This window comes from Papaver somniferum, unplaced genomic scaffold (assembly GCF_003573695.1).
Source record: "Papaver somniferum cultivar HN1 unplaced genomic scaffold, ASM357369v1 unplaced-scaffold_123, whole genome shotgun sequence".
Taxonomy (NCBI): domain Eukaryota; kingdom Viridiplantae; phylum Streptophyta; class Magnoliopsida; order Ranunculales; family Papaveraceae; genus Papaver; species Papaver somniferum.
This window is the reverse complement of record NW_020621381.1, coordinates 4,049,448-4,061,950: the sequence shown is the minus strand read 5'-3', so window position 1 is coordinate 4,061,950 and position 12,503 is coordinate 4,049,448. Positions and strand designations below refer to the sequence as shown.

Here is a 12,503-nt window from a genome sequence, read left to right as displayed (position 1 = left end):
TTTCCAATGGTTCTAACCTTCTAGATAAAGCAGCAAACTTAGCATCTGACGTAAAACTCGTATCTACCATATTGGTGCTACTTCTATTGACCAAGAGTCTTTTAGGGGGTTCAACACAAGACTCCCACTGTTGGGATTTTTCAGCGATAGCTCCTAAGAAGGTAAAAGCATCATCAGCATTTTTACTAGTGAACTCACCAGCGCACATAGACTCGACCATGGCTTTGGTCGAATAGTCTAAACCATTATAAATAATCTCTACAAGTTTCATCTTATCAAATCCATGGTGAGGACACTGGGATAGGAGATCACTGAATCTCTCTAAAAACCTATAAAGAGATTCTCCCTCTTGTTGCATACTAGCACTAATTTTCTGCCTAACAGCTGCAGTTTTATGCTTAGGGTAGAATTTCATATAGAAAGCAGCAATAAGTTCCTGCCATGTTTCAATTGATTCAGATGGTATGTTTTTTAGCCAGGTCTTGGCTTTATCTCTCAAGGAAAAGGGAAACATCTTAAGTTTCAAGACCTCATCAGTAAGGTCTTTTATTCTAATTGTCCCACAAATTTCCTCAAAGTCTCTAATATGAAAATAAGGGTTCTCATCATCCTTTCCTAAGTATATAGGGATCATCTGAAGAATACTAGGTTTTATCTCGAAATTAGCCGTAATGGCTGGCAATTTAATGCACGAAGCTCGGTTGGACCTAGTTGGGAACATGTAATCTTTCAAAGTTGCCATCAGTGGCACAGCAAAAGTACTAGGGGTACTTTCCTCACGAAGAGATAGGTTCTCAAAACTGAAGTTTCCAAAAATGGGGCTCTCAAAAGAAGAGTCTTTGAGCTCCCCGCTTCCACAAGAAGATCTTTTAGGCTCGTCACTAATCAAACAGCCAAAATTATCTCTTTTCCAAGAACGCTCTGTAAAGGAATCGAGCGCTCTTGGCATACACAAAAATAAATACTAAAGAAGGGAGGTTCTAAGCAAACACACAGCAGGCCGACTCCACCAAATCAAACCTAAAAATTTCTAGCAAACAAAAAGCATGATGGCTCCAGTTAGATTGTTTCTAGACCAACTTCTAATCCTTCGAATAGGAATTCGTTACAATCTGAGCAAATTCTCTGGAATCAGTACGAGTCAAAGTGAGTTGAACAGAGGCGAGGGAAGCTCAGTGGAGCTTTGATACCCAAGGCCTCACCGGTATTCAAGGCGGCGCAGTCACGCATTCAACTCACAGAAACCATCCTGAACTTAGAAGTATGCTCTAAAGAGTAACCAATATTTTTCGAATGACTGTCCTATTAAGCTCGTTACCCTATAGGTATCGTTTTATTCAAAATTTTAGGCTTAGGTTCGCGTTTGGTTTCGTTTTCCTAAGGCGGGCAAGAAGAGAACGGTGATGAAATCCGAACCCTTATATTGTATGGACAGTCCTTGCCCTTTACTAGGAATTTAAAGCAACTGGTTCAGTCCTCAACATATAATCACCTTAAGGCATACAGTAAACCCGCTTGCAGGAGATTCACGGGTGTTTCGAAAGACTTACCTCCTGTACCAGACGGGCGAAGAACCGCTGAAGTCGACTCGGGCCACGACTCTTATGTCGTGTACGAACCCGAGGGGCCGAGACGATATTGTAATCGTCGTCCTTCCCTGCAAACAGTTTGTATTTAAGGGTACCCTTCCGTAGGGTTTAAAAAAAAAATTGTCCAAATGTCCAAAGTCCAAAGTAAAGTGCAAAAATATTACAAAAATTTCCTAATACAATTCTAAAAAAAAATAAAAATTAAAAAAAATAATAATAAAACTAAATCCTAAAAAATTATCTGTCTTTTTTTTTTCTTTTCTTTTAGCTTTGAGCTTTGTTCCAAGTCCTTAGTGTCCAATCTTCAAACCTGCAAATCAAAGACACAAACAAAGAAACGTAAAGAGGAACAAATAGAAATAATAAAAAATAATAAAAACCTAAAAATTCTACCTAAGCACAAATCCGCGTCGGCGGCGCCAAAAATTTGATGTATTTTCAAATGGTTGTAGTGATAGTGGTAAAAATGGGTTCTTTTCATATTTGTGAAGGGAATAAAATTTTTAGATTTTTTTTTTTAAACTTAAGAATGTAGCAAAATTAAATAGCAAAGTGATGTGAAATTTTATGGACAAATAGGGGTTTAAGATTCCACCATTCAACAATACTTATATGATCTAATATTTTTTTTACTATGCAATTTAAATAATTGGTTTGATTCAAAATATTGCCAAAAGCATATTTCCAAAATATCAAATGTTAATCACAAGTATAATGCATCAAGAGTCTAAAACTAAGCATGCATTATCAACGGAAAACACAGTTGATTAATAAAAATCATTTAATTCATTTTTATCAATGCAACTAATCACATAAAAATATTGCATAAAAAATAGAGATTACCACATAATTATTGTGAGAATGGCTTCCTCTGTCACCCCTGGGATTGGGTTTAGCTACTCATGATGAAAAACCTCTCAAAATATTTCATTGATGCTCAAAAGTGTTTTACAATGAAGAGAAAGACAAGAAAATGATATAAAACAGGATTCTGCGACCCACAGAAGGCGTCCAGAATCAACGATAGAGATGAAGTGTTGTTGTCGTTGGAAAGCTATGACCCACAAACGACAGTCGTTGTCTTTGTTGGTAAACGACTGCCTTTGGTAGTCTGTTCTTCCTCTTCTTCTTACTCCTCGAGCAGCAGCAACAGCAGAACCAGAATCTCTGCAACTTCATTTTTCTTGCTCTGTAGTGCTCTAAACCTCTCCCAATTCTCTCTCTCCTCTTCTATGAGTCCCCAGCACTCTATATATACTCCATAGGATCAAGAAGTCTCGCTATAACTCGAGATAATTCTCTCTTAACTCGGTTTGATGAAAAACTATTCTGGGAATATTTTCTTCCCTGATTTAGCTTCTCACGCGTAGATTTCCATCCTGGTCACTCTAGAAATGTTTACACACGACCCACAATGTTGCTAGAGCCCTCATGCATGAGAAGAACACGCTCAAATCTTCTCCAATCCCGTGTCCAACCCGTGTTTCCCTGTTTTGCATTCCGTGAATTATCCAGCTAATTCTAGCCAAATTTGATCGAACCAAAAGCCCAAAACGTGTTTTCTAGGACATATCACAACTTCCTACCAAAAATCAGCCATTGAATCGCTCTATAACACGTTCAAAAATTCCAACAAAACATCTGCCAGTTGATAGAATTTTTTTTTCCCTCCAATTTTTGGTTTTTGAATTTGGGAAGAAGATGTCCTCCCCCCTAACCAGAACTGGGGTGCGAATAGCAGCTGCCTTGGGGGTGACATGGGGGTGCTCCGTGCAACTTTTCGAGCCGAATTTTCCAACAATAATTATTTTCCAAAAATACCTACAAACACACAAAACACCATAATAAGGACGAAAACAAGTACTAACAATATGAAACATTGAGGACAAATTAGACATATAAATGCGTCTATCACTTGTTCCACATAGGATCATACTACACATGACATGAGCTGGCAAAAAAAAAGGTTATCCCTATTTCCCATCTCCGCTTTTCCCATTTCCTATCTCTCTAACAATTTTTAGAGTGAACACACTTTTCATTTTGACCTTTCCTATTTACCACCTCTAAAAGTCAAAGAAAACATTAAATTTTAAATCCTAGATTTGATTTGGTTAATCATTAAAGAGATCATGTTATTAGGGACTATTTAATTTATTCTTAAAAATACTTGTCAAACGAATCATGTTGCTGAGATATGTAACAACATCACTAGGTTTAATATCATCATAAGCATTAAACATACTCATCCCCTTATCATAAGCACAGACATTTTCAATCAGCATCTTGATCCTTATATATATCGTCCATATACATATTACCGTTACACATTAACTTAGCCATATCGTAACAGTCAAATGCAATCACCACATTCAGAGCAAAGGCTATGAGTAGTCTCCATTTGGAAACTAACTCGCCCATATGAAGGACCCCTCTCTCATATGAATGAGTGAACCCATTATGGGCTAAAAAAAAAGAGTACTACACGGGAGACAGTCTCCCGTGAGAGGAAAAATTTGAAACCAAACGGGGGACAGTCCCCTGTAAAGAAAAAAAAACGGGAGACTGTATCCCGTTTGGTAATAAAACCTAGAAAACATCCAGGAGACGGGTTTTCCTTCCCTTTCTCTAAATTTCATCTGTTATTTCTCTCTATCATTCTTCTTTATCCCTCTCTTCAATCTTCATCTATCATCCTCATATCATCAAATTAAATGAAACCCATTATATATTATTGAAGGTGAATCTCGCTTGAGTATTTATAAACCGTTATTTGGTATGATTTGGTTATCTAATTTCGTTTTTATTTAAGGTTTGCCCTAAAAAAAATTCAATTGCTTTGAAGGTGGAGTGAATTCAGTTGGACTTAAGGTATGATTATGTTCAATTTTGTTCTTGTTTAAGTTTACTATGATTGATTTATGATTGTTACTTATTTTTGATTCATAATTCATTAATATTTGTTTTAGGGTTCATATAGAAAACAATGGATTACACTAGGTTGTCTTCTAAAGATGTAACAAATCATGTATGCACAAATCTTAACATGGAAAGTGACAAACCTTGGATAGATTCAGGAGTGGATGGAGCAATATGCCTAAATTGTATAAAATTGTATGTCAACATCCAAAGTGTGCAGAGTTTATGAAAAAATATGGATTGGGTATGTTACTTGAGATAAATGTTCTGAAAGATGATCAACAACTGTCACACGCAATTGTTGAGCGATTTTGGAAATCTACATATACTTTTCATTTTCCTACATTTGAAATAGGGCTCACGCCCAATGACTTCTCTTGGTTGACGGGAATAGAAGTAGGAAAAGGAGTAAAGCTAAACTATTCAGCTTGGAATGCTAATGATGAAAATAAGGAAGATTGTGTGGAGTATGTTAAAAACCTTTTTCCCAATTTAGCTGAATTTGCTTACAATAAAGCCCAAGAAAAGAAAGCCAATGATAAGAAGAAAGCACTAACAATCGAGAAAGGGAAAGCCAATGTAACCGAGAAAGGAAGTGATAGTGAAGAAGAAGATATTGATGAGATTTTGGAACCGAGTGATAGTGAAGAAGAAATTGGTGAAAACGGGGAAAAGATAGTTTATGGTCTTGATGTACACTCACATTTGAAGAAGAAAAGTGGTGGTATAAAATGTATAGATTTGTGTGATTGGTTGAAGACACTTAAAGGAGTGAAGGAAGTCGAAATGGAACCATATTTGGAGGAAATTACTCGAGTTTTTCTTTTGTGGTTAATTGGTCAAGTGCTTATGCCAAATAGTGTATCTATCACTAAGGTAGTATGGTTATGTAACTTTGAGGATTTAAGCGAAATAAAGAAGTTTGATTGGGGAACTCCAACATTGGCTTGTCTTTACAAATCGTTGGGCAAGGTTAGTAACCGCAAGTGGAATATTTTCAACGACATGTGGACGATCTTATAGGTATGTATATATGACTCATGCTTATAAATAATTTGATGAAACCCATAAAATGTTTATATCGACTTAATGAATGTTATATGTTAATTGCTTTTTTATATCTTTTTTGTAGTATTGGTTTCACTACTATTTCTACACTTTGAATCCTAAAATTGATGGAAATGCACCGGTTTGGGAGGATGTGTGGCCAAAGATTAAGGTGTTTAACAAAGATAGAGTTTCGGCAGTTCAAAGGGATATGGGAAGACATTCAATAACTATTGCTCGTAAACGATTGGAATTATGGTCATTACAAGGAACGACATGGCAACCATGGCTTGGAAGTGATCATACCAATAACAAAGTCCTAAAATATTCGTTAAAGTTTTCAAAAAAAAAATGATGTATTTTCATGGATATTGAAGAAGATAAAGGCTATAGGTACTTGGGAGAGAGATGTACATATCAAGTAACCGGTGCATTAGTCATTCCGCCTTGCCCACCTCCACAAGAAGAAATGGTTGATATGTATCAGGAAGCATGTGAGAAGTGCAAAGGTTTGAGGACTTGTAGAGCACCCGTCACAGATGCAAGTGTTGAAGAGTATGAGAAATGGTGGAAACTAGTTTCGGTTGGTCTATACTTTGCAAAGGATGAGGCTACATTAGTTCGAGAACTTAATCGGGACGATATTTCCTCATCATCCCAAGCTCAATTTCATGTTCCATACCCTCCTCTTATGCAAACAAGTTCTTATGTGTATGAAAATGTGAGACTTCAAAATGAGAATGAGAATGTAGAGCTTGAGTATCTTCGAAGTCGGGTTAAAATCCTTGAAAAAGAGAACGAGTTGCTTCAAAGTGAGAATGTAGGGATTCGAAGTGAGAATGAAATTCTACGAAGCTCCTTCAATTCATAAGATTATTATGCTAATTGTTGGGGGGTCCTCCAATCAAGTGCATCCGGATATTGTTAATGAAACTCAAGTTCCGGGGTCCTCCAATCAAGTTTATCCGGATATTGTTAATGAAACGCAAGTTCCGGGGTCCTCCAATCAAGTTCCTCCTCAATCATATAATACTACCTGGAGTGGAAAGTGGTTTACGGACTTAATGAATTAGAGCAAGTGGTCAAAATGGATGTTATTATGTAGACTTGGTGGCTTAAAAATGAATGTCATTGTAGATTTATTTGTTAAAAAATGAATGTTAATCTGGTTACTCGCTTGTTTAAAAATGAATGTTATTTTGGATTTACTTGTTATTTTTGGTTAAGTGATATGTTATTTTGCTTATTTACATGTTAATTTGGTTATTTTGCAACGTTTTCGTGGTCCTAATTGGTTTTAAATTTTTTTGTAGGTACAACGGAATCGAATGACAATGTCATTTCTAGACGCCGGAGAAGGAGAAGAACTAATGAGGCGATGGTGGTGAGGACATTATTGTGGCAACAATCAATTGCTCTCATGGCTCAACAACCCGAACCGGTTGAGGTAAGAAGAAGACGTTCTTCTATTATGAATAGGGTTCTTCATGATGCTATTATGATGCGTGATTATGTTACCGGTGGTAAACTCACTTATTCGGAAAAGAATTTTCATGACCGTTTACGTATGAAAAGAGAATTGTTTCTTAAGATTAAAGATGACTTGTGTGAAATGGTCACACAGTGGCATCAATGAATAGATGCACTAGGAATCCCGGGTCATTCTCCACATATGAAAACTCTAGCTTGTCTTAGGTTACTTGCTACGGGGCAGTCGGCCGACTCCATAGATGATTATGTGAGAATGGGTAAAACAACCCTATATATGTACTTGAAGAGATTTGTTAGAAACATTGTTAGGCGTTATAGTGAGGAGTACTTCCGCAGCCCAAACCAAGATGACATTAATCGCATTTCAGTCGAGAATAAATCAAGGGGTTTTCCGGGTATGCTTGGGAGTGTGGATTGCATGTATTGGCCTTGGAAGAATTATCCTTCGTCTTGTGCGGGATATTATGCATCTTATAAAGGTGAACCGACTATAGTGTTGGAGGGGGTTGCTACTTATGATATGTGGTTTTGGCATGCATATTTTGGGAGTCCCGGATCAAATAATGATCTCAATGTACTTAACACATCTCCATTGTTCGATGGCATCTTTGATGAATTAGCTCCAAAAGTTGATTTTCAGGCAGGTGGTGGAAGATTTGATATGGGTTACTACCTGGCCGATGGGATCTATCCTAAGTTATGCATTGTTGTGCAAGCTTATAAAAAACCAACAAATGAAAGACAAAAATGTTTTACCAAGATGCAAGAAGCGTGTCGGAAAGATGTTGAGCATGCATTTGGGGTTCTACAAGCAAAATGGCATATAGTGAGAGGTCTGGTTTGGGATGAAGAAGACTTAAAATTCATAATGTTGGCTTGTGTGGTATTGCATAACATGATATTCAAAAATGAGAGGCGAGATGGGGCATGTAGAACCTTTGGAGATGAGGACTATAGGGTTTACCGTGATATTGTACCTCGCGTAGCCGTTAACTATCATGAGTTAAAACATGAACCCTTGTATAATGATCTCCGACTAAGATTGGCCAATCATATTTGGGAGATGTTTGGTAACGAACAAGCGGAGGAAGCACAATAAATGGATGAACCGTAAAGAACAAGGTAATTAAAGTTAGTTTCTTTTGGTTGTTTGGACAATGTGTTTATTTTGGTTAATTTGGATGACTATGACATTGAAACTTAGATACTTTTGTTGTTTGGAGAAATACTTGTTATCTTAAATTTGTTCCATCAATATTGAGTCCTACTGACTCATTACATTGCATATTGTTCATGATAACAATATTTTAATTGAAAGGAAATTACAACTAGGAAAACAATCGTAATTGAAAGGAAATTATAACTAGGAAAAAACAAACAACATATTACCCATTACTCATCCTCGCTACTTTCTTGCTCCATCAAGTTCCTTTTCTCTAGTATCTTGTTTTATTTACATTCAAGCCAAACTTGGCCGGCATTAGATAGCTTAGAAATATCCGCCATCATTATTCTTTCTACACGTGCCTTTTTCTTTTCTTTGATTCGACTCATATTCTCCTCTTTTAGTTGTTCTTCTTGCTCTTTAAAATAACTTAATATTCTCTCATTGGTTTCACTAAAGTTGGATTCAATGGAATCACTTGAGGTACCACATTGATATTTTGCTTATTTAAGAGCTTTATTCCCAGGTCCTTTTTTTTTTACTTGAGCATCACTCGTATTACAATCGACTCTCGTATCTTTCTCCTCGACACCGTCGGCACCATGGACACCCTCGACACCAATATCATCAACAACTTGGACCACGGATGGTGGGGGTATCGGGGGTATATCGACATATTTGGTGTAATCATAACCGGGTTCACTTTTGTATATCTCGTAGCACTCATCAAGGATGAAGGGTCTCTCATGTATCTTGTGGAAATCACACCGACCCCGTATCAACTACAATGTAAACTTATCATATTAGTATTCGTTTACAAACATAATGAGAAATACGTATGAAACAAAAATACTTACCGTGTGCTTGGCTCTGTAACCACTTATTCGTTCTCCTCGATATAGTTTACTAAGAACGACGACAAATAACTTAGTGTCTTTCTTTATAGCATATATTTGGTTTTTTAAACTAGTTTTGTCTCTACCATTTGGGTTACCTTTCATTTTCTCGATAAATAATAGAATAATTTGATCCCAATATTTGGTTTTTCCTTGATGCACACCAACACTACCATCACCCGTTATTGCTATATGTGCTTCGCAAAGAGCTACATCTTCATCCGTAGTAAATTTAATTTATTGCTTCCTACGAGCTTTTTGAGCTTTTTAGGTTGAAGTAGTCGGTGTTGGTGAAGAAGACATGGATGGAGAGTGTTTAATCGAAAGGAAGAAGAAAACTTCAAAACAAAAATAGAGTATAATGAAGTTGAGTTGGAGTTGGAGTGGAATGAAGAGAAAAGTGCTGGAGTTGTTGGTTTTATAGTCTGAAATGTATCCGTTGAGCTAAAAAAAAATCAAATATCAAACGGGAGACAATCTCCCGTTTGTTTCTTAAAAACCAATGAAATGGGGGACAGTCCCCCGTAAAGAAAGAAAAAAAAAACGGGAGACAGTTCCTCGTCAAGACATAAATTCTTTAAATAACGGGAGACAATCCCTCGTTTATTATTCTTTTTGCTGACGGGGGATAGTCCCCCGTCTAGTGTTACACTCCCAACCACTCGTTCAAATGGACGAGTGCATGAACGGGTTTGGAGAAAAAGTGGGCTAAAGACTACCCATAGCAGCCTCTAATATGCTCAAATTGGTAGTGCACTCCTTCATTTGAAAGAGTGACACTACCCATAGGATTTTCTCAGAAGATTAAAAATTAGGTTTAGTGTTCGCTTTTTTCTAGATTTTGTTAGAACAATTCCTAATTTTTTGGGGAGGAATATTTTTATATAAAATCCGAAATTGGAAGAAAAAAATAAAACAGAAGATGATGATTGATGATAGTGGCGGGTTGTGGAGATGAGATGGAGAAGAAGAAGTGGTTTGGAAATGGGAACTAAAGTATTTACTGTTTATTTGTCCGTGATTTTAGTTTATGGGTGTATAAATAAAAATTCAAAAGGTGGAGTGTTTTTTTTCGGCATATAATTGAGAAGAAGAGTACCAAACCCGTTTTCGCTTTCCCACGGAAAACCCGAAAAATAACCTGTTCGAACCCATCCTCCCTTTTTATCCATCAAAATCCTGTAAAAAACGATAAATCTTTGTGAATTTTCCATCGCATGAGTAGCTAATTAGCGGTATATAGGCCCTAGTGGCTACTGTTCGCTGGCATTTCTTAATCAGATATGGATATACAAGAATTGTTTATGTAGACGGAGAAAACAAAGCCCTCTGCAACTAAATCTTTTCCTATCCCTAATTCAACTCCAACACGCTTCATATGGATACTTCCGAGACTTCTATAATGGCTAATCCAGGTAATCATTAACCTAGTGTTGGGATTAAACGTATGAAGTTCACCCTATTTTGATGTGATTAGGATCATGTGATTAGTTTAATGGAATTTCTTATAAGTAATTAGACATTTGGCGAAATTTCCCTCTGTGTTTTATATCTGTTGCTCATTTGAAGAGTTTTCTCTAAACCCATGTCTAATCTAGGGTTTTTTTATTCTGAATTGTAATCATGAGTTCCTTGGAAACTAAATTTTTGAAGATTATCTTTGATTTACTTGCGCCTCAATCAATTTCCCCCCTATTTAAACTATGTAAGATGGGTTTGTTGTTACCCCATGTTTTGTATCTCATGCTCTGCAAATTTAAATTGTTGTTTTCCCTGTCAATTGTTTTATTCTCTTTATTTCTTTCTCTGTGGCTTTAAGCTGATTTTATCTATATTTGTATCATCATGTGTGCTTGGCATGGTGATGTGTCTCAACTTTCTGATCAACTTCATAACTTTCTTATTTTAAGCAATGGAAATGATTTTGTGTTAAGTCAGATAATCTCATATCGTTTTCAAAACACTAGGCGTCTATGGACCAACACTGCACTTGGAAGGTTTATAGCTCCTATTCCTGCTAATCGAAAAAACTTTGATATTAGGAATGCTCTTATTTTTCTCTGGAAAGTTCAGGGTGGTATTTCTATTAGAAGAACTAGTAAAAGTAGATTTGTTGTTTTTCTTATTCGTTTTAAATTAGAGCATGAGATGAATCGTGTTTTATCTTTAGATACTAGAAGAGTTTTGGGGGACCTTTTTTGTATCAAAAAGCTAGAAATCACTGATGATGTTAGAAACTGGTTTCCAACAATGGAAATGTTTTTTGTCACCATTCATAATCTCTTCCCCGAGCAAGTCACTAGTGAAAACTTAAGGAGATACTTTTTTGTCGATGGTCATATTACATCTTTTGGTTTTCCTCATCGCTATCATGACGGTAGGCTTTCAATCGATGTTAAATCCTTAGTAAATATTAGAGCACAAATCCGGTTTTCGATTAATGTTGAAAATGCTCTTGGCTTTTACAATGGGGTGAACTTTGAAGTCCATAATTTCCCAACACTTTTCTGTGGTTTCTGTGACCTGCTTGGCCATAAGATTAGTCAATGTACAAGATTTGAGCTAGCACATCAACAGGCTGAAATTCAACAAGTTGAATTACATCAAGCTGAATTACATCAAGCTGGAATGGATGCATACATGGCTGCTCTGCAATAACAACATGAAGCTGACATTCAGTACAAAGAAGCTAATGCGCATGACAATGTAGAAGTACACCCAGCTATGGTGCAAGAAGGTATGGAATGGACAGAAGACTCATTATCCTCCTCTTCAACAAGTTCTCTTACTTCTGTGGTAACATGCACTGACCTTCAGAGAGAATTAAATGAAGAAATAGTTAGCCAAGAAGATAAAAGCTCACAGGAAGCATCTTTTCAACAAGTACATAACATGTTGGGTTTCTTGGACTCTCCATCCTTACCTAGTGATGATATGACAACAACAATGAATGTAGCCTCTTCATCACAACATCAACTTTCATCCACTAAGCAAGACTACTGGAACAATTGGAACACAATGGATAAATATTTCAGTGAAGACAGAAGTATGCTAGCCACTAAAGGATTGAGATTGAATGAAGTTGAAATAAACACTGCAACAGCTGATGATAGAGACATCACAGTGATTGAACCTTCTGCCACCAATATGGATCAACCACACCAATGGTTCAATGGACAGACAAGCACAACTGCAGTCAAAGGAAAAGACAAGGCTTCCAACTCCAACAGCAGAGTGAATATCCATATCTTGAAATATAGCAACAGGAAACCATTAGGGCCTATGTAACGTTTTTTGCTAGATACCCAGTTTCCTATATTGTAATTCCTTCTATCTTTTGTATTTTTTGGTTTGTTTCCTTTCCTGTTTTATGTATCATAGTTTTCTCGTATGTTT

General features: G+C 36.6%; 1 protein-coding gene across 1 annotated transcript; it reads left to right on the top strand.

Annotated features, from left to right (window-relative positions):
- Positions 1-7,299: 7,299 nt before the first annotated feature.
- Positions 7,300-8,145, top strand: LOC113331048. Its single transcript, XM_026577833.1, has one exon. The coding sequence runs from the start codon at positions 7,300-7,302 to the stop codon at positions 8,143-8,145; it is 846 nt and encodes a 281-aa protein (XP_026433618.1).
- The last annotated feature ends 4,358 nt before the right edge of the window (positions 8,146-12,503 follow it).

Coding starts and splice junctions, on each gene's coding strand:
- LOC113331048 (XM_026577833.1), top strand. CDS start 7,300: ATGGGTAAAACAACCCTATATATGTACTTGAAGAGATTTGTTAGAAAC.